The 22,929-nt window shown below is 43.4% G+C and overlaps 1 protein-coding gene across 5 annotated transcripts in view; it reads right to left on the bottom strand.

Moving 5' to 3' along the window:
- Positions 1–1,833: 1,833 nt before the first annotated feature.
- TMOD1 (tropomodulin 1) overlaps positions 1,834–22,929 on the bottom strand; it is a 305,423-nt gene continuing 284,327 nt past the window's right edge. For 4 of the 5 annotated variants that reach the window (XM_033917773.1, XM_033917798.1, XM_033917807.1 and 1 more), the window contains one exon: positions 1,834–4,017. In XM_033917773.1, the coding sequence (XP_033773664.1) occupies positions 3,953–4,017 (65 nt within the window). In that variant the 3' untranslated portion in view covers positions 1,834–3,952. Of the gene's footprint in view, positions 4,018–4,895; positions 4,961–22,929 lie in introns of all 5 variants that reach the window. The other variant, XM_033917789.1, reaches the window with a different exon arrangement.

Here is a 22,929-nt window from a genome sequence, read left to right as displayed (position 1 = left end):
CCACTCTGTCCTGTTGTGTTAGGGAGTCTGCTATGCTCACTTGTGAGTTCTGATCTGGGAATGTTTCCTCTTCCAGTTGGTTGTGGGGAGTAAGTGAAGTGGGACTCACTCACCTTGAGGGTAAGACCGCTGGTGTTCCCTCTGAGTTTGGTGGAGTGGGCGGTTTCCCGGCATCGGGAGCGTTGAGATAGCTGAAAAAAAAAATGTGTATCTATATATTTTTAGTGGAGGGTAGTAAAATCATGCTTCTTTTGAGTTTTTGGGAGAGACAAGCATGTTTCATGTGCACTTGTTAAAAGCCAACGTTTCTTCTTGAGCGCGTGTATGATACCCTTATCTTGTGTATTTCATAAAATTTTACATTAAAAACAAATTACAAGATTTACCTGAATTATAGTAGTTTTTGGGAGAGCAAAGCATGTTTTATGCACGATTGAAAAAAGTTGATGTTGCCTCTCCCCTCCATTCGTCCAATAATGCAGCAGGAGGGGGGGGGGCTTACGCCATTTTTCTGTGCATGTGGCTGAGCCTCTGCCACAGCTGGTATTAGCTGGAGTTGACTACATAGTGGATGCGCTCTATGAAATATAGTACTCCCCAAAAAAAATTTGCGGGAGTTCTGTTTCAGGAACCCTGGTGAATTTTGAAAAACCATGAATACGGTTAAAAGGCAGGAGAGGGCAGCTAGGGCGCCAGAGGATGCAAAATCACTTGAGGCAGGAGAGGGCAGCTGGGCTGCAAAATCACTTGCGGTATGCTCCGACCGCCTCTTCCTGTTACTAAAGTCAGGCTGTACCAATCAGGAGCTGCTTTGACTCACAGCTTCTGATTGGTGTAGCCTGAATTTAGTACAGGAAGAGGTGGTCAGAGAATACCGCGAATTAGTGAGTCTGCAATTCGCAAACCGCTGTAATCAGAGTTATTTTGATCTCCGCCCATCTTATGCTTTGGATCAGGCTGTGCTAGTCCAAAAAGGATACTCTGAAGTAGTATGTTTTAATTGTTATATTTTTTTGTTTAAATGTTATTTTAAACCTTGTACAACGCTTTGTAGTTTCAAAAAAGCGTTTAATCAAAAAACTGAATAAACAATAAACAATTCTTAGAACCCCCCCAAAAAAAGCCAACAACAGTGTCAGCATATGCTAAAGCAAGGGAGACATTTCAGCACTGATGCACCAGAGAAAATTTAGAGCTGGGCAATGCCCCCATCTCATTAGTACTGGCATTCCTCCAAGAGGGCCTTGACAAGATACTGGCAGTAGCATCCCTTAGAGTCCAAGTAGCAGGGCTCTCATGCTTCAGGGGTTGAGAGAAGAGAGCTTCATTAGCGACCCACTTGGATATAAGTTCATGAAAGGTGCCTTGAGACTATGGCCCATGATTTGAGACTCATTTCCCTCCTGGACTTTTATTATAGTTTTAGAGGGCCTCAGCAGAGCTCTGCATGAGCCCTTACAGGATGCCTCCCTCATGGATCTGTTGGTCAAAGCAGTCTTTTTGGTGGCAATTACTTCTGCCTGGAGAATCTCAGAATTGCAGGCCCTGTCATGCAGAGAGCCATTCCTCAAGATCCCAGAAGCAGGAGTGTCTTTGCGTACAGTTCCTTCCTTCCTCCTGAAAGTCATTTTGGTGTTGTATGTCAACCAAGAGGTTAGGTTGCCAGCATTTCACCACACAGGGTCCAAGAAGAAAGAGTGGTAGAAAACTGGAATACTCTTCCAGAGGCTGTTATAGGGGAAAACACCCTCCAGGGATTCAAGACAAAGTTAAACAAGTTCCTGCTGTATCAGAACATACGCAGGTAAGGCTAGTCTCAGTTAGGGCACTGGTCTTTGACCTAAGGACCGCCGTGTGAGTGGACTGCTGGGCATGATGGACCACTGGTCTGATCCAGCAGCAGCAATTCTTATGTTCAATGTCTTAAAAGTTTTGGATGTCAGGAGAGTCCTATTGCATTACCTGGAGGTGACCAATGAGTTTCATCTTTCAGATCATCTTTTTGTATTAACCAATCAGGCTTGACAAGGCAGACCCACTTCCAAGGCCACCATCTCTAGCTGGATTCATAGAGCTATAGCCTCTGCATACATTGGTTGTGTTAAAAAGCTGCCTATCTCATTGCAGGCATATTCGACAAGGGAGTGGCCTCCTCTTCGGCAGAAGCAAGGGCGATGCCTTCTGAAGAGATTTGTAGGTTGGCCACCTGGTCCTCTCTTTGTATTTTCACCAAATTCTACAGGGTGGACATAGCAGCACAGGAGGATGCTACTTTCAGGTCCTTAGTACTATGTGCAGACTCATTTCTCCCACCCTAAAGTTTGTGGATTGCTATGGTTCAGCATACTATTCCTATTGCACTGGAAAAAGAGATTAGATTCTTATCTTTGATAATATCTTTTTCATTAGATAGGGATGCAGAACCCCCTCCACCCAGCAATTTATTAGATGCGCCTGCTTTCTGACTCAAGCTTAATGGTCAGCTCCATAGCTAGGAATTTACTGTCAGTCAGACCATTGCATTGTGAAGAATCTGTGTATATGATTACAAGGGAAGAATTGTTGAGCTCCATAAATGTTCAGGCTGTTTATGTTTTTTGTTTAACTTGTATTTTTCTTACATTCATTGTTCCACTCAGAGGCTTCCTAATGTTTTAACTGCATTACTGCTCATTCAGTGAATGTTTGAGCAGATCAGACACCTGGTTTCCCCATACCCCTCCTTCTCCCAAATTCTTCTGTAGGGCTGTCACCAGCTTTGGTACAAATTAAAGGTGGCAGCTGAAACCGTGGGGAAGGACAAGGCGCTGAAAAGCTGCGATTGACATCTTCTACAGTATGCTCGTGAGCATGGATGGACAACTCTACGCTTGAGCATACTATCTCTATCACTGGAAAAGATATTATCAAGGTAAGAACCTAATCTCTATATTGTAGACTTACCAGAAACAATCAACAGAGAGCAATACATGTGATCTGCTGAATATTTAATCCTGTCTGAGTGGGAACTGTATCCTCATACTACATATACAACTGTTGTTTGCACCTCTGTTTCTAATTGAGAAACAGGCTGCATTGCTGAAGTCTTGTGATAACACACCTATGCACAATATACAAAAAAATGTTGCATGAAAAGTCAATGGAGACTGATCATCTTACAATATTGTATTTGAACATTTTAAGTGTTACATGAAGAATGTCCTTAGCAAAATGGAGGCATGCTAGTGTTCAGGTTTTTACAGTTTTTAGTTTCTTTTCATTTTGAATCTTAAGCATTGAATTTTCACTTGTTCACCATCATTACTAAGAAACTGTGAACTGTAACATATGTATAATGTTCTACCTAACTTTTATTTTTAGTAGCTGGACAAAATGGTCAGAGTCCTGAGTGACAACCAGAGCTTGAAAAATTTCATAGCAGATAGCTCAGCAAAGGTTTACTCTGTACCTGTGATCCACAAGTCCTTAAAGTATACCATGATGTTTGTAAAATCTGACAAGTTGAAAAATGTATTTGTGGTCGAATGTATAAATAAAGCATTTTTTATCCTTCTAAAATTGTGTTAAGATGCTTGTTCTTGCAACTAAATCCTGCATGAATCTTAAAAAGTATACAGGAAATAAATCCATTACACGATATAATGACAGTTTCATCTGTTGCTAGGGTAAATTTGTTCCTTAGCGAGACTGCTTAACATCTGTAACCAACAAGGTTGAGTTTTCTGTCTCTCTGAAAAACATCCTTGGCCATATTGACTAAAATCACTAGATGAGTTAAAAACCATTTTAGTGTGCAATGATGATGCAAAATGGAAATAATCCACAACAAATACATTGTGCAGCCACTTTTGCCTTTTAGGATTCCACAATGTGGCACAAACTATCAATAAAAGAAGGTCTTGTTCCCAGGCTCTGGCTTCACCTTCTGGAAGGAGAGGGGGATGAAGGTGGACTACACCCCACTCCGACACTTGGGATAAATTGGCCCATCCAAGTCTGCAAACCTCCTCTTCCTCACTAGAAAGGCAATGCAGAAGAAAGTTTCAGGCAAAGGATGTTGCTGTATGTAATTCTAGTATTAGCTATATTGATCCTAGAAAAATCCAGATTCTTTGCAGCTGTGATATCTTACAGTAGATCAGCATAAGAATTATTCAAAGATGATGCTCATGTACTGTTCAGACCCTATATTTCCCTTCTTTAGTTACAAAATACTTGTTGAACCTTAGGCCCCTGTCTGAACTGAATCTTATGTGTTTTCCTTAGGATTTCTTACCTCTCTGTCCTGTTTCCTTAGAGCTGCTCTCATATTGGGCTGGGTGTGATTTTACAAAGTTTTCACTTTAAACATTTCTAGTCACTGAAAAATGAATCATAGGGGGGTAACACAATATAATAATGGTGTCACAAAACCCATATTTGGGGGTCACAACTTGAGTGGGCTCTCCACAGGTGCATCATTATGCTGCTGCTTGGGAGGGGGGGTCATACAATTGTATTTGTATACCAGTTTAATTGCTGATACACATTGATAACATCAATCAGTTATGGTTATTAATATAAGAGGGACTTTGTGCTATTAAAAATAGCAAATAAGAAAACCATTACAGAGTAAAAAATGCAACTGTAGCAATAACCTTTGCTGTTTTTAAACCTGTTGTAAGGAAAAATATACATTATAAATAGTTTTAGAACCGATGTGGCTGAAGCTTAGAAACAGCAGTGCAATAAAGAAGCCATAAAGAATATTCCCTAAGACCACTATCAAGCGAGGTGTAAAAGAAAATGGAAAAAGGAAAGACAGCTTATATAGAACCAGGAGATGGCAACAGAAAACACTGCCAGCAAAGCAGAGCTTGGAGAGCTACATGAAGTATAAAAAGTGCTCTCTGTACTTATACATCTTCCAGTTGTAGAGCTGAGATGTTATAAAATGGGCCATCACATCGCTGCACACGAGCTGCAAATAAGAATCAGATCAGAAAACATTTATAAACAAGTCTGACAAGATCACTGGTGCTAGCAGGGAAAAAGAGATGGCACAGGGACACTGACAAAAATGGGGCAGCATTATCTGCAGCCCCGTGCATTTATTCTTTAAAAATGATATAAATAGACACTCAGTTGCATGTTCCATAAACTACTGTCAAATGCTATGTTCCATGTTTTCATGTTTGCAGAGTGCCACCTTGTCTTCCCTCTCTTCTCCCAGGCTAATTTGGGAAATTGTGTCTGACGCTGGAGCTAAGAGAAGGGGCAGATGCTGGGGGTTGGCAGTTTGAGAAAAGCATTGATACTGGAGGAGGAAGAAGGTAGAAGAAGCACGGAGTGGGGGCATATATCAGGGACAGTGGAAAGTAAAGATGAAGGAGCAGCGGGATGGATGCTCAAAATAAAAAGGGAAAATAAATACAGGAGATGAAGGCAGATGGGCTGAGGCTGGAGAAAGGGAAGAAAGGCATAGGGCTATAAAGAGGGTGAGACACAAAGGAAAGGGACAAGTCTTTAAGGGGGATGAGAGGAAGAGGAAATGTGGCAGTAAAATACAGAATTGGAGTTTGTATAAAGGGGCAAGATGCAAGAAAGGGACTAGAAGTGGAGAGGACATGAGTAACCAAAGAAACTGGGGTTGACGAGGGAATGAGAGAAGTAGATGAGACCAGGTAGTACTTAACTACAGAGGGTCAAAACGGGGCACTAGAAAGTGGCTGAAAGACAAACAGGAGGACGGCAAATGAATGAGAAATGGGTGGAAATGGATGAACTAGAAAGGTAAGTATAGGAGTAAAATGATGCAGGGCTGGAAGGGAGAGATGGATGAATAAAATCTAACTAAATGTAGATAAAAAGGCATGTGTGAGAAAAGGCCGAAATGGAAGGATTGATGTCAGAGATAGCTGGAGGAGAAGAAAGTGAATAGTGGAGGATTGCTATTGGGACTGATTTGTGAGTGACATTGCTGAAGAGTTAGAAGGAAAAGTTTGGCTTTTTGCAGACAACATGAAGTTTTACAACAGTGTGGCCACTCCAAAGGGAGCGAACAACATGAGAAGTGATCTAAAAAGATTAAAATGTAATGTGTAGACTGATGCTGTATTTACTGGGGGGGGGGGGGGTGAGTGGCTGAAAACACAAACTGGAAGAGGGAACTTGGGATGATTGTTTTGTTGCCTTAAGATCCCTAGGTGGTGGCTGTAATCAGAAGGATGCTAGTTTGCATATCCAGTAAAAGAAAAGTATTAATGCAAGTTACTGGTGAGGCCTATACAAGGACATCAAAAGACTTATATCAGTTTTGTCTCCTTCCTCTAAACTGCTTTGAGGTTTGTACCAAAAGACATATAAGAAAAAACTTGAAGACTCTAGAGCAGTGTATCGCAAACTGAGTGCCTTGACGAGATTCCAGGTATGCCGCAAAAGAAACAAGTCAGTCACTACCAGTGCCTTTCCTCCCTGCCCCCTGGTGATGGAGGAATTTCCAAAATCTGGCAGTTTGTCCGGGTTTTGGAAGGCCCCTGAGCTAAGGGCCATGTCTACAGGACATGGACGTTGATATGATGACATCAACGCACATGCGTGCGACATCACCAGCCAACATCCGTGCATGCACAGAGGTAATAGACGCGGCCCTGAGTTTAGTGTGCCTTGGCAGAAAAAGTTTGCAAGACACTGCTCTAAAGGAAAAGGAGAAATAGGGGTGATATGATACTGATGTTTAAATATTTAAAAGAATTAATTAGAGAATGACACAGGGAAAAAGTTTGTCCCCATCCCTGAAAACCATCTGATCCCATCCACACAAGCCTTGAATATTTATGATTTTATATTGAACTTATTTTATTAAAGTATAAATAGATCTAATGAAACTCTTTGATAAGATTGCTCTAGCAATTCACTTAATTGTTAGTCTTTGCAAAGATAATTCCCAACTACACTTTTCTGAATGGTGGAATTATATATGTTCCTTAAGAAAATATGAAGATATTATAGCGTCAAAAAACCCAAATCACACCCACTTCTGTAAAACACGGGCTCCTATGGACATTTGTTATGATAATATCTGATTCTCTGTACATTGTCGCGCAGCCGGTACCGGGTCCTGAGGCAAGTCGCGGGCTGAGTGCAATCACTGATTCTGGTGTGCCCTCAAAAGGTGAAAGCCCTGCTGGGAAAATAATAGTCAGAATGGCAAAAGATCCCCAAACACAATAAGGCTACAGTCCAGCCACTGTTCAAATAAAGAAGGCTTTATTTGGTAATTAAGCCAATGTTCAAACATGTATCCAAAATAAGGAGGAAAAAAAACCCCTCAAACAGTTCACCTGTTCCGGCTAGTAGCCGTGCAGTCCTTCTGGCTGCCTGGTCAGCACATGGCTGACCACACACACCCTTTGCCTCAGGGTAAGTCCAGGAAGTACCTTACTGGCTTCTTAAAAAAAAAAAAAAAACATCCAAAATTGGTAAGTATTCCACAGTCCATGTAATAACCAACTTGTCCCTGCAAAGCTCACTGTGCCTGCCTAAATATAGTTAGGCTTCCCCTAGCAACCCTAGTAAGCTGGTGGGGATGGGGAATTGCTGAATCCACTATCAAAACAGCCTTGAAGGCCCCGCAATCCCAACCCTTTGAATCTTGTGTGGATTCTGCCCCACAATCCCCACTGTAGCAAGCAGTGGCTTTAACTTTCAAAAACAGAAAAAAAAAAAAAAAAGCACAATACAAAGTCCTTTTCAGGCAGGGCAGCCTTTCCCTTCAATGGTCTCTTAAATTCCCCAAACAGGCAGCAAACACACAGTTCCTTCTTTCAAAACTCTGTACAGTTGAAAGCTTTTCCAAGCAAAAGAAATAAAAGGAAAAACTTAACTCTCATCCATCTGGTCATCAACTGGTTCCAATGCAATGTCCATAGCTTCCTCCGGCCTCAGGCAGTCTGGCTGGTTTACAGGTAAAGATTCCTCTGAATCCTGCATTTCAACTTCATTATCTTGCCTACCTTCTGGAGCACCTAAACATGGGTCTGTTTCCTCTGCTGGCTCAGCCCTGTCTCTTCCTGGCTTGCACTGCTCCAACTGCCTTTCTCTGTGGGAGCCACGCCCAAGCCTGTATGGGGGATGGGGCAGGCTTCAGCTTTCCCTGGGCTTTCTCCTGATCTGCAATTAGTCTCAGCAGGTGTGTGCCTAAAGGGGCTAGACTAGAGTCTGTTTCTTAGGCTGTGTCCTACCAGTGGCTGGCCTAGGTTTAAAAGAGTTTTTGTCCTCATAATGTCCCAACTCCTCCCAGGGCTCCTGCTCTTGGAAAACCTCCCCAGAATCTGAGTCCTGCTCCATGCTAGTTGGAGAGCTGCTGCACTGATCAGCTCTCTTCAGCTTCAGGGCTAAGTTCCTATGCTTTCTAGCTGGAACAACGCTAGCTGTAGTGCTGGGCTTGTGACAACATGCATACTGTTTTGTCAGTGATTATTACATTAATGTATACAAAATGCAACAAACCATTATAATAATTTGTTGTTTATGCTTTATACATGGAGGGGCATAATCAAAACAAAAATCTAAGTCGAATTTGGTCGTATGGTGCTAGATGTCCAAAGTCGGCAGTGGGAAAATGCATCTGGAATATTTCTTTTTCAAAAATCATCTATCTGGATGTCCAGACTACTGTTTGTCCAGACCGCCAGTACATCCATCTTTATACCACATTTTTGACCAAAATTTCATCTAAATCCCAAATACCCAGAACAAGACCATTTGGGCATGGGAGGGGCCAAGCTTGCAATGGACTGGCCACCCAGACATTGCAACAAAGCAGTGGGACAGTTTACAGGGCACTGCTGTGAACTTCACAAAAAGGGTGCCACTTAAACATCTCACCAGAACTCCCTTTAAGTTATGGTGAGCCCCCCCAAAACCCACTATACCCACCTGTCTATAATCCCAATAGCCCTTATGGCTGCAGGTGGCACCTATATGGCAGTAGAGAAGGGCTTGGGGGAGGGAGAATTGGTGGGTGCACATGTTACACCATAAATGTAGTGGTTAGAGTGGCTTATGGGCCTGGGTCCTCCTCTCTATGGTTCACTAACCCACCCAAAAAATCACCCGAAGTGGTTCAAAGGATTCAACCTATTCAATATGCATAAACATACCACTTTATAGGAACAGTGCCTCCACTGACATCGTTTTTTCTATAAGAAATAGACTCGGGAAAAGGCCTCAGAATCGGAGCCTACACACAGTCTTGATCACAGACTGAAGGTGTCAGCGTAGAAAAAACGATGTCAGTGGAGGCACTGTTCCTATAAAGTGGTATGTTTATGCATATAATAATAATAATAATAATAATAACAACAACTTTATTCTTATATACCGCCAACAATCTTGCGACTTCTAGGCGGTTTACAATGAAGAGAAACTGTACAGACAGCGAATTACAGAGTATAGCATTGAACATCTAGTGATAGTAACAGGAGAGTTACAGGGTCTGTGTATTACACAGTTTCACAATGAGTAGCATTATACAGTCGACGATATTCAGAGCATAAGTAGGAGAAGAGAAAGGAGATTGCGCTTTGAGTTACAAGACTCATATTCACTAACCCACCCCCAGGTTATTTAAGACACCTCTGTGCAGGTCTACAAGGCTTTCCTATACCAGGTGCTGATGTTCTGGAGACAGGTATGTATGTTTTTATTCCAATCTTTGTGGGTTTGTGAGGAGGTCAATGAACATTGGGGGACTGTGTGGGGGTCTTTACTTTGTCTCTGCAGTGGTTATTTGGTCATTTTGGATATCTTTTTGGAACTTAAACATTGTGAGTTAGATGATGTAAAAAGAGGTTTAAGTTCCGTCCAGGATATCTAGTAAAACCTTTGATTATCCCTGCGGGATGACTAAGGGCTAGATTCACTATCCTCACAAATCCAATCCATTAGTGATCCAATCCGTGAAGTTGCCGGCTGCCTCATGCAAATGGGGGTGCTCAGAGTCACACCCCCAACCGACTGCAGGGATCGCTGAAGAGCGATTCCGACGCATGCGCAGACCATCTTCTTTGCTTGTAGATGGTCTGCACATGCTTAAAGAGCTTTAAACTTTCTTTTTTAAAAACTTTTTTTAACTTCCCAAGCCCGTGGTTTTAACCGGCTTTAAACCCGTGGGTTAAAACCACGGGCTCGCACTGCGGGGAAGGGCAGGAGAGTCGGGGTGGCGAGTCAGGGCAGAGAGCAGGGCAGCAAGCAGGAGAATTGGGGCAATCGGAGCAGGAGAATCACAGCGGAGAGCAGGGAGGGAGCAGAGAGCTTCTGTCAGAGAGCAGGGCAAAGAGCAGGGCTGGCGGAAGTTGGCTGGGATTTCAGGGTGGCATGGAGCAGGAGAGTCATCAAGGAAATATGCGACTGGTCCTCAGCAGTCGCTTGTTTTGGGATCAGCCAGCCCAGTCAGTGTTACTCTTTTTTTTTTTTTTTAGTGAATTGCTGCCTGCCTACATTTGCATGCGGTTCCCCCTCATTTACATGCGTGGATCAGATTGGGCGCGGATACGCTCGGGAGGAAGGTTAGTGAATCAGGTCAGGACATGATCGGTGGGAATAGTGAATCTAGCCCTAAGTCTAGGTCAGCCTACATCCCGCCCACATTCTACCCTAACCTTATAGCTCTAGGCATACAGCGGAACTCGGAGACCTAGAAAGTCTTTGGACACGTCTTTGGATCATCCAAGTCTTTGGACTTGGATGATCTGTCTTTTAGATCATCCAAGTGCCGACTTGGGTGGGTTTTTAGACGTGTTTAAATTTTGATTATGAGCCCCATAATGTCTTAAAACTCAATAAAGATACTTTTAAAAAAGAAACACTATTCTGTACAATTGTCATTTTATAAACACAAATAATACAGAGCAAGGATCAACAAAACCCCTATCTCCCTCTCCTCCCCTTCACAAATATCCCCTCCACTATTGAGCAAACTGAATAAGCCAAATTACTACAGAATGCTACACAGAATCTTGCTAAAAGAATATCGCAGTCACACATGACAGGAATAGTGTTAGGGAAGTACAACTAGAGCAACTGCCCCCTTGTCAGAGAGATCCGTAAGCCAGCTGGAAGCTAAAGACATGGCCTGGGCTTTACAGTCCTCAGTTATTTCTAACACCAGCTCTAGCAAGATACATATTTCAAATCTGATATATTCTAATCACAAAATAGAAAAAGTTTTTTTTTTCTACCTTTTGTTGTCTCATTTTATTCTTCAAATCATGTTGGTCTCAGGCGCTAATCTTTATTTTCTTTTGTCTTCTCTTAACTTACTTGCCAGGGTCTCCTGACCATTTGACATTTCTTTTTTCTCCATGCTCACCATCCATCTTCTATCTCTGTGTATGTATTGTTCCCCATGTTCAGCATCTCCCTTCTCTATGTCTCCTATAGGTCCCTTTCTAGTATTTCCCCTGTGCCCATCTTCTTGCCTTCATCGTCTCACCATTCTTTGATCCCCTCCCCCTGTGTACAGTATCACTCCTATATATCCCTGTGCCCCCCATCCAGCATCTTCCTTCTGCATTCTTATTCTCCCCATATCTAGGCATCTTCTCTCTGTGTCCATGTATCCTCCCATGTCCATATACTACACCCATGTAGCATTCCCCATTTTGTCCCTGTTCCTATGCTCCCATCCATACCCACCACCTCCCCTCTTTTTGTATATCTCCCTGTGTCCAGCTTCTCCCCTCTTACTCCCTTACACCAATGTGTCTCTCACACTCTCTCTTTCCTCCCTCCCTCCACTATGTTCAATATTATACTCACTCTTCCTTCATCCCCTTGGTTCAGCTTTTCTCTTTTCCTTCCCTTCTCTTTTTTCCTCCCTGCAGGTCCTGCACTACCCTCCCTTCCCATTGGTCCAATACCTCTACCCCCTCCCTCCAGCGCCCAGGTGTGGGTCTGACACCTCTCCCTTCCCTCCAGCCACAGTCCACCCAGCACCTCTTTCCCTTCCCCATCCCCTGACCAGATCCTGCAACTATCTCCCTTCACCACCAGCTGGTCCAGCAGCCCAAAGTATCCCCTCCCCCATTTGCAGGTGCATCAGCAGGCCCCCTTGCAAGTCCAGCAGCCCCCTCCCTATCACTCCTGATTGCAAGTCAAAACCACGAAACCTTCTTCAAGCCGAGTCCCTCCTTCCAATGTAACTTCCAGTCAGTGTTACATTAGAAGGAGGGACTCGGCTGGAAGAAGGTCCTGGAGCAGGCCTGCATGCAATGTTGCCTCTTTATCGACAAAGCTTCTAAGAGGCTACTAGGCTCACCCAGGAGGTGCAAAGGGGCCGACCCAGGGGAGTTGCAGGGTTTTTTTTTTGTTGGTTTTGACCCATGATCAGGAGTTAGAGAGGAAGGGCACTGTTGGAGGGAGGGAGAGGGAATGTGGACCTGCAATTGTGAGGGGGGCTGTTGGCCAGGAGGGGTGGGAAGGGAGGCGACTTGTGGTAGCTCCTTTACTGCGGGGATAAGGCCATTCACTAGGTTACTTCAAACCTCCTCCAGCTACAACCCACCAAAGAGGCCATCAGTTAGATTTAGTTACCTTCTCCACTAGAGAACTACCTAACCCCAAAATTTTCTGGAAACAAGAATACTGGACCGACTCACTATGGTCAGATCACAGACTCTGCAACTTCGAACTTGAATGCCAATTAAAATCTACTAGCCCAACAAACAATATCCCTAAAAAGAGAAATAAAAAATTCCATACTAGCAGAGGTAAGATAAACCCCATAGAATTCTAGTCCCATTATGAGATCATATCAGAACAAAATGAAGAAACCGATCAATTTATGAACTCCTGGATTACCGATAGCACCAATATTCTAAATGAAATGGCGCCCATTAAAACCCGCAGAAAGAGACTTAGAAACCTAGAGGGCTGGTTTGATTCAGAGCTGCTGATGATAAAGAGAGACCTAAGAAAATCAGAAAGACTATGGCTAAAATCAGGAGTGCAACAGCATAGAGTTGCCTGGAGATTAAAACAAAAAAACTACAAAAATCGGACCAAAGAAAAACGTAAAATCTTCTACACCCACAAAATTGGTGACACTTCAACCAACAGTAGCAGCCTTTTTAAGCTGGTAAATGATCTATATAATATTGAATCATTTATCGATGCCCCCGAAGAACCCACTCTAACTGCAAACAGCATGGCTGATTTTTTCAATTCCAAAATACAAAAACTAAGATCCTCGCTCACCGCCCCAGCCAAAACCCACTGGTGCTATAGATTCCGACGATTCCAGAGCTGACCTGAACTGGAACATATTCTCATCCATTGACTGGCAAACTTTTATTAAATACTACAATAAGTATGCCAGCTCCTACTGCAGACTGGATACCTGCCCCCCAAATATCATGAAATCGGCCCCAGTCAAATTTAAGGCCAAGATGCTGACTTGGATCAACTTTCTACTATCCTCAGGGAAGTTCCCTGTGGAACAAGGCCACATTTTGACCACCCCAATTTAAAAAAATGCAAAAGAGCCATTTAACATTGCATCCAACTTTAGACCTATCGCCAATATCCTCCTGGTAACCAAAATAGCAGAGGGGGTAATAAACAACGAACTCACCACATATTTGGAAAAACACAATATCTTACATGACAACCAATCTGGTTTCCGTTCAGGTCACAGTACTGAAACAATTTTAGCTTCTCTGCTTGACTACCTTCATCTACTATTCAGCCAAGGCTCATGTGCTCTAATTCTGCAACTCGATCTGAGTAGCGCATCTGACTTGGTCGACCACACCATTCTGCTGGATTGTTTGATGTCTATCGGAATCTCAGGTCATGTTCTCAATTGGTTCCATGGATTCCTGACAAATAGAACCTATAAGGTGCTTAAGGACGACACTATCTCCTATGGCTGGGACAACCCCTATGGGGTCCCACAAGGCTCCCCCTTGTCCCCCACCCTGTTCAACATCTACCTTGCCTCCCTAGGAAACCTCCTGCAGAGCCTAAAGCTCAAATTCTTCATCTATGTGGACGACATCACCATAGTCATTCCGCTCTCCGGCTTTTCTCCAGAGCTACTAAACTCTCTATCCTTCACTCTAAATCAGATCGAACTTTGGATGGCAGCGTTTAAATTAAAGCTAAACCTGGAAAAAACTAAATTTTTCTTAGCAGCCCCAAATGACAAAATCAAGGAAACCACACTACATGTCAATGGGCAATCCTTAAAAATACTAGGAGTCACTTTAGACAAGCATCTCACACTGGAGAAACACACCTACCTAGTATTTAAGAAAAGTATCTCGGTACTTTGGAAACTACGCACCATTAAAAAATACTTCAATGACGCCTCTTTTAGCCTGTTGGTCCAATCTTCTATCCTGAGTATCCTGGAGTACTATAACATCATATACTTAGGCGTCTTCAAGAAAATCACCAGGAAGCTGAGGCTGGTCCAAAATACCGCTGTACGCCTCATCTTTGGCCTGAAGAAATGGGAACACATATCCCCTTTCTACCACAAGTTGCACTGGCTGCCATTCAAATCCAGAGTTCTGTTTAAGTTCTCATGCATCTGCTACAAAACTATATTTGGTATGTCACCTTATTATCTTTATCCTCACTTCAACCTGAACTACAGTAATAAGAGCTCCCGCAGAATAAATCTGTTCGCTTTTCCCTCATTGAAATCGTGTCAACTCAAAAGATTATTCGAAAGGACCTTCTCTTTTCAAGCGGCCAAACTAAACTCATGGCTCGCCCAAATTATACTCGATGCCTTATCATATCTCAACTTTAGAAAACAGATCAAAACTCTACTTTTCAAAAGACCAAACCCTTAATGCACCCCACCTCTTTAACGGTTCCCACCTCTTCTGTAACGTATTCCCCTCTTCCCTTCCCACTCCTCTATGATGGTTGCTCCCTCCATTTAACTTTTTATGCATCTATTCCATTCTCTTATTCAATGTATTCTCTTACTGCATGCACTGTATATAGCCCTTCCCTCACCTAAATTGTAAACGTAAGACTAATTTGCCTCTTTGATTGCGTTGCTATGTTCTCCAATTCCAACCACACTGTATGTATTTTCATCTGACTGTTGTGAACCGCCTAGAACTCCCTGGGTATGGCGGTATACAAAATAAATTATTATTATTATTATTTACCACTCCACGGGACAGTGAAAAGCCTTGTTCCCGCATCCGTGGCAAATGGCCAATTTTTTCCCCCCATTCCTGTGGTTAACAGTTCCCATATCGTTCTCTAGAATTAATATGAAAACTAATCTTTATCCAAGATTTATTTATTTAAAACATTTATATCCCGTCACATCCACAGTTCTGAGCAGGTTACATAAAAACATATATAATAAAATTGTGACAAACAAACAATAAATAAGAAAGAAAATCTTTATACAATTTACTTTAGAAACATAGAAACATAGAATATGACGGCAGAAAAGGGCTACAGCCCATCAAGTCTGCCCACTCTAATGACCCACCCCCCTGACTTTACTCCCTTAGAGATCCCACGTGAATGTCCCATTTTCTCTTAAAATCTGACATGCTGCTGGCCTTAATCACCTGTAGAGGTAGACTGTTCCAATGATCGACCACCCTTTCTGTGAAGAAGTATTTCCTGGAATCACCTCGAAATTTCCCTCCCCTGATTTTCAGCGGATGCCCTCTGGTGGTCGAATGACCTATAGGACAGAAGATATCATCTTCCACCTCGATACGGCCCGTGACATATTTGAACGTCTCAATCATGTCCCCCCTCTCTCTTCGTTCCTCTAGTGAGTACAGCTGCAATTTATTTAGCCTTTCTTCATACGTGAGATCCCTGAGCCCCGAGACCATCCTGGTGGCCATTCGCTGAACTGACTCAATTCGCCGCACATCTTTCCGGTAGTGTGGCCTCCAGAATTGAACACAATACTCCAAATGAGGTCTCACCATGGATCTGTACAGTGGCATTATCAATGCAGACTATGCAAAATTAGTGTTATATGCTCATATTTGGGGCTCGAATAATAATCTGAGATGCAGCATTTTGGACAATTTGTAATGCATGTATCACATATTTTGGTAGACCAAGGTATAGTGAATTACAAGAGTCCAACACTGGAGTTATTAACATAGTAATCACTGTCCGAAAATTTCTCTCAATCTCTGTAACAGATGAAATTTAAAAAAAACAACAACTTGCAATAAGACAAGCTTAATGTGTGGCTAAATGATAGTGTTGAATCTAACAAAACACCCAAGTATTTGCATTGATGTAAAACAGGGAATCAGTAGAACTAGAGGCCATGAGTTGAGGTTGCAGGAACAACTTCAGGGTGGTGGATACCTGGCATGCCCTTCCCTCCCACCCCACCAGAGGAGGTTGTGAAAACAAAAACAGTGATGGAATTAAATAATGTACAGTATAAACACAGTGTATCCTTATACAGAAAAAAACATGGAGTCCAGTTAAAAGAAAACTTAAATGACCTCATAGCTGGTGGGGAGAGATAATGATCAAGTATGCCAATTAATCATGAAAAAGTGGAACTTCCACGGAGTGCCAGATACAACTCTGGCCAACTTGTTGAGGAGACTGGTTGGGCCGTGCAGGTCTTTATCTGGCAATAAGTATTATGTTAATACTAGTGTTTAAGTCAGTTACATTAACAGGTGCTAGAATAGATGTGTAGACGTTTAGCACAATGGATCACTGAGGTGTTTCTTTCTTTCTTTATCTCTGTCTATCTTTTTTTCTCTCTCCCTGTCCCCCTTTCTTTCTGTCTGTCTCTTCCCTTGGCCCCCTGTCTTACTGTCTGTCTTTCTCTCTCCCTGCCCCCCTGTCTTTCTGTTTGTCTCTCTCCCTGGCTGTCTTTCAGTCTTTCTTTCTTTCTGTCTCTTCTCCCTTCCTTTTACCTCCCATGTCCCCCTGTCCAGTAGTACCCCTTCCCTACTCCCCCTGTCCAGCAGTAGCCCTTCTCCCTTTCTTTTACCTCACCCCTGTCAGTTCCTTCAGGAGTACTGCTCCCCCAGCATACACACTTCTCCCAAATTTAAGCAAAATATTCACACCCCTACCCCCAAAGCAAAGCATGATTGCGCCCCGATCCCAAACAATCATACCCCTCCCCCCAAAGATAAAAACCAAGATAGTTTATTGTTTTCAACCAATTAAAACCCTCCCCCCCCCATCAAACCAAGATCGTTTCCTGTCCCCAACAAATCACATCCCTCTCCCCAAATGGAAGCCAGATTGTTTCCTTCCCAACACACACCCCTTTACCTAAAGTAATGTAAGTAGTTCACAGCTTCCCCAGCAAACACCCTTCCCACAAAATAAAGTAAAATAGCTCCCTTCCCCAAGCAGGCTTATCTTAGAAGTTTTTCTTTTTTTTCTAAGAGAGATGGGGCAGGTCCTGCAGTAAGCTCTTTTTTCCAGTTGGGGAAAATGTTGAGTTTTTTTCAGTTGGGTAAACTGCTGAAAGTTCACATGTCCCTTTTTTTCAGAGACAGATGGGGCAGGTCCCGAAGCAGGCTTATTTTTTTAAGTTTGGGAAATCGCCATGTGTGTTTTTTAATTGATTAGAAGTTTTTCTTTTTTTCAGAGGCAGGTCCTGAAACAGGCTCCTCTTGTCAGCTGTGGAAAATGTTTATTTTTTTTTTTTTTTTTTTTGGGGGGGGTTCATAGGCAGATGGTACAGGCAGTGGCGTACCAAGGGGGGGGGGGAGGTCCGCCCCGGGTACCAAGCCCTGAGGGGGTGCTCCCGGTCCGGTCCAGTTACCCCCCCCTGCGCCGGGTGTCGCGTCTGGAAACAGCCTGCAGCAAGATCGCGATGCCAGAGATCTTTGCCTGCTTCGACTGTTTCCTCCGCCACGGTCCTGCCCCTCCTCTGATGTCAGAGGAGGGGCGGGACCGCGGCGGAGGAAACAGCCGAAGCAGGCAAAAATCTCTGGCATCGCGCGATCTTGTTGCAGGCTGTTTCCCCAGGGCAGTAGCGTACCAAGGGGGGCGAGGGGGAGGTCCATCCCGGGTGCCGCCTTAGGGGGGGGTGCACAGCTGGCCCGGTCCCTATCGCGCTCCTACCCTCCCAGCGAAAGCAGCATCGGCGCCATTATCGAAAAAGGTAATGGCGCCAGGCCTTGGAGCACCAAGGCAGACCGCTTCTCCCCCCCCTCCCAGCCGAAACCCCGCTGACCATCCTATCTCTCTCCCCCCCCCCAAGTGAACCTTTCTGACCCTCCCAGCGAAAGCAGCAAACCTCCCTCCAGTAGCGTCGGCTTTATCCTCCCTCTGCCGCATCACTGATGACGTCATCAGTAACGCGGCAGAGGGAGGAGAAAGCCGCGAAGGAGGTTTGCTGCTCTCGCTGGGAAGGTCGGAAAGGTTCACGGGGGGGGGGGGAGATAGGAGGGTCAGCGGGGGTTCGGCTGGGAGGGGGGAGAAGCGTACTGCCTCGGTGCTCCATTACCTTCTTCGGGCAGCAGCAGCGTTTACAATTCGCTGCTGTTGCCGGCTTCAGGCCTTGTTCTCTGCCGGGTCCTGCCTACTTCCAGTTTTCATGAAGACAGGACCCGACAGAGAGGAAGGCCTGAAGCGGGCAACATCAGTGAATTGTGAATGCTGCTGCTGCCCGATGAAGTTCAGGACATCGGGGAAGGAGCAGGGAGAAATCGGCTGCTGGCTTGGGGGTGAGGGTAGGGAAAGAATCGTGGAAGTGGAGAAATCGGCACGATGGCTTTGTGCAGGCTAGGGGGAGAGAGAAAGAAAGGAAAAAATAAAGAGGGGGGGCCAGGGGGAGAGAGAAAGAAAGGCAGAAAGAAAGAGGGGGACCAAGGGGAGAGAAAGAAAGGCAGAAATAAAGAGGGGGACCAAGGGGAGAGAAAGAAAGGCAGAAATAAAGAGGGGGTCAAGGGGGAGAGAAAGAAAGGCAGAAAGAAAGAGGAGGGCCAGGGGGAGAGAGAAAGAAAGGCAGAAAGAAAGAGGGGGACCAAGGGGAGAGAAAGAAAGGCAGAAATAAAGAGGGGGGTCAAGGGGGAGAGAAAGAAAGGCAGAAAGAAAGAGGGGGGCCAGGAGGAGAGAGAAAGAAAGGCAGAAATAAAGAGGGGAGCCAGGGGGAGAGAGAAAGAAGAAGGATCAGAAGAAGGACCAGAGACTCATGAAATCACCAGACAAAAAAGTAGGAAAAATGATTTTATTTTCAACTTAGTGATCAAAATGTGTCCGTTTTGAAAATTTATATCTGCTGTCTATATTTTGCACTATGGCCCCCTTTTACTAAACCGCAATAGAGTTTTTTTAGCGCAGGGAGCCTATGAGCGTCGAGAGCAGCGTGGGGCATTCAGCGCAGCTCCCTACACTAAAAACCGCTATCGCAGTTTAGTAAAAAGGGAGGGGGAATATTTGTCTATTTTTGTATAGTTGTTACTGAGGTGACATTGCATAAAGTCATCTGCCTTGACCTCTTTGAAAACCCGCGGAATATAAATAATAATTAACATTTTCTCTGCGTACAGCGTGCTTTGTGTTTTTAAAATTTTATTGTTGGTAGATCATTTTGACTTGGCCACAAAGGTAAGGGGGAGGGAGGGAGGGGAACTGCTGAAAGACATCTAATAATCCTTGCAGGCTTGACTGCAGGGAATTATTTTTGTAAAATCATGTTTTGTTATGTGACTGGCATTATCTAGACTTTAATTTCTATGAATGAATAGAATGAAAATGATATAAAATTACTTGCTTGTTTTTATGTGCGTGCGCTGAAGGAAAGTGGAGAGAGAGTGGGCTGAGGATGCTGAAGGGAAATGGGGAAGAGAGTGGGGAGAAGACGCTGATTTATAAATTGACAATTGTACAGAATATTGTTTCTTTTTATACTTTAATATAAACAATTCAAGGCTTGTGTGGATGGAATCAGGTGGTTTGCGGGGATGGGGACCGAGCTTACGGGGATTAGTCCAATAAAATTGTATTTTTTTATATCTCATTATTTGTTTTATTTTTATTTGTTAATTTATAAAGTGGTGATTGTTATGTATCAGTTTTTTCAAATTTACATCTACTGTCTTTATATTTTGCACTGTATTAGAGGACATGTGTTACTGTTTTTTGTGGTGTTGCATTGTATCCAGGGTCTGGTTTCTTGGCGGATCAGTTTAACTTTTGTCTACATATTTCTATTTTTAGTTTGTGATTATTCCATTTTGGGCGAGGGTGTATCTCTGTTCTGTGTGTATGAAAAAGACATAGTTTTCAGTTGGCATTGACTACAGGACCAATTGACTGTGCGGGATCTGGCTTGTTTAGTTTTACAATGTATGTGTTGGTGTTCTAGTGCTCACTGCAGTGTTTAAGATGCAGCCTTTTCCTAGGTACACTCTTGTGGTGCGATATGTAGATTGGTACTAAAAATCATATTTTTCATATAGATGGGGGGGGGTGTCAAAAAATGATGGGCCCTGGGTGCCACATACCCTAAGTACGCCACTGCCTGCAACTACTCCATATGTACTTCTAATGTCATGACAATTTAGACATAATTTATGTTTTGTTATGTTTGGAATAATGGTTACATATATGAGGTTCAATAAAAGAAAATTTTCACTGCCTGTTTCTATTCTGACCATTTATTCCATTTCATGGTTATTGCAAAAAAAAAAAAAAAAAAATTTTTACATGGGGGGGGGGGGGTGTCAAAAAATGATGGGCCCCGGGTGCCACATACCCTAGGTACGCCACTGGGTACAGGTCCCAAAGCAGGCTTCTCTTGTTAGCTGGGCAAACTTGCATGTTTATTTTATTTCGGAGACAGATGGGACAGGTCCCGAAGGAGGCTCCTTTTTTAAGTTTTGGAAACTGCCTTTTTTTTCATTTGGGGAAACTGGCGTGTAAAAAACTGCACAGTGAACGGCAACAACTACAGGCTATAACACGCAACAACCAGAGGCTCCTTACAGGGTAATCCGCCGCATGAAAAAAACCAATAGTCGTTGAGGAAAGCAACACAACCGTTACTGGGGAAACCGCCGTGTGCAAAGTGACACAGGCTCTTTGTAATGTGCATGCGGGGGCACGGCACCATGGAGGCATGGAGCCATGAAGATTTAAGTATACATGTGCGCTAAGGGTTTTATTATAGCGGATGGTATGGCGAAGATAAGCAAGGATAGAGTGGCGGAGAAACAGAAGAGAGCTGAAGAGTGAAGGTGGGGAGACAGAATCTCTGGGGAGGCAAGTAATAAGAGCAGAAGGGAGACAAAAGAATGAAAAGGTATAAGTAATATAAAGGGAAACAAGAAAAATTGAAAACAAAAGAAATGGAACCTGTAACATAAGCAAAAGAAAGATGACAGCAGGATAGAAAATCTAAAGGAAATGCTTAGAGAATGAAATGAGTAACTGAAGAAAAACCTTAGAAATCAAGGAGGGAGAGGAAATGGGGAGGGGGAAAATATAGAAATTAAAGTACATCTAAATAAAAGAATTAAAATGCAGGTATGAAAGTTGAGGCTGGTGGTGGCTGCAGGCCTAGGAGCAGTGGAGGAGCCTCGGACCACCTCCCCTTTGGACTCAGGCCCCACCCCCCTCCAAAATTGCAGGTTACATAGAAAGTAACCATTCGGATGTCTACTTAGCTTACAGTTAGCAAAGCAGGAGAGACGATGGATTTTTAGAGAATAAACTGATATCCTGATTTTCTTTAAATGGCCCCAAATCATGAGGTTTAGTTGCTTGTTCGAGAATGGATTCCAGGTTTCCTCCATCCTCAGCATCTCCCCTTTACCATACTATTAGGGGCATGCACAAGAAAGATTTTTGGTTTGTTTTCAGATTAACTTGCTTTTCAGATTTTGTTTCATTTCAAAAATTAAATGATGTAACATTTGACATGCATAACATTTATTAAAATACATCCAAATCAATTTTGCATGCATTAATTCAGAGGTTTTATGCACATAGTTATCAAGGCGCATTACAGCTGTAATGTATGTTGTTTGCTGTATGGACAGTTCATCATCTGACACTTCATCAGACAATACCTCATCATATATTCGAGCTAAATGCATTTAAATTATATGTACATAGGGAGAACACACTAATAATGGCTGCTTCTTTGGGCCCCTTTTACAAAGACGCAATAGTGATTCTCCCAAAGCAAATGCACTGAAGCCCATAGGAACTGAATGGGTTTCAATGTATTTGCCACAAGAAAGTCGCTGCATCAGCTTTGTAAAAGGGGCCCTTTATGTGTATGTCCAAAGGAAACCAAAAGTGCCAGCACCTAAATATTAGCCTCGTGAGTCACTACATACATACTGCTGATTCTCTTTCCTATTTTAGTTACACAGGTCTTCCAGATGCTACTTCACTTTCTTGCCAACCCAACTGGGATATGTGCTACTGTATGTAATTGCCTGCCAGCAATGAACTATCATGGTTTTGATCTTTCATCCCCTCTGTGTACAAGTGATATAAGAACATAAGAAATGCCTCCGCTGGGTCAGACCCGAGGTCCATCGCGCCCAGCAGTCCGCTCATGCGACGGCCCAAGAGGTCCAGGACCTGTGCAGTAAATTTCTATCTATACCCCTCTATCCCCTTTTCCAGCAGGAATTTGTCCAAACCTTTCTTAAACCCCAGTACTGTACTCTGCCCTATAACTTCCTCTGGAATTGTATTCCAGGCGTCCACCACACGTTGTGTAAAGAAGAACTTCCTAGCATTAGTTTTGAATTTGCCTCCTTTCAACTTTTCCGAATGCCCTCTTGTTTTTTTATTTTCTGAAAGTTTGAAGAATCTGTCCCTCTCTACTCTCTCTATGCCCTTCATGATCTTGTAAGTCTCTATCATATCCCCTCTTAATCTTCTCTTTTCTAGGGAAAAGAGTCCCAGTTTTTCCAATCTCTCAGCGTATGAAAG

Source organism: Geotrypetes seraphini, chromosome 1, assembly GCF_902459505.1.
Source record: "Geotrypetes seraphini chromosome 1, aGeoSer1.1, whole genome shotgun sequence".
NCBI classification, from domain to species: Eukaryota; Metazoa; Chordata; class Amphibia; order Gymnophiona; family Dermophiidae; genus Geotrypetes; species Geotrypetes seraphini.
The sequence above is the reverse complement of the archived record's forward strand: the minus strand, read 5'-3'. Positions and strand labels throughout refer to the sequence as shown.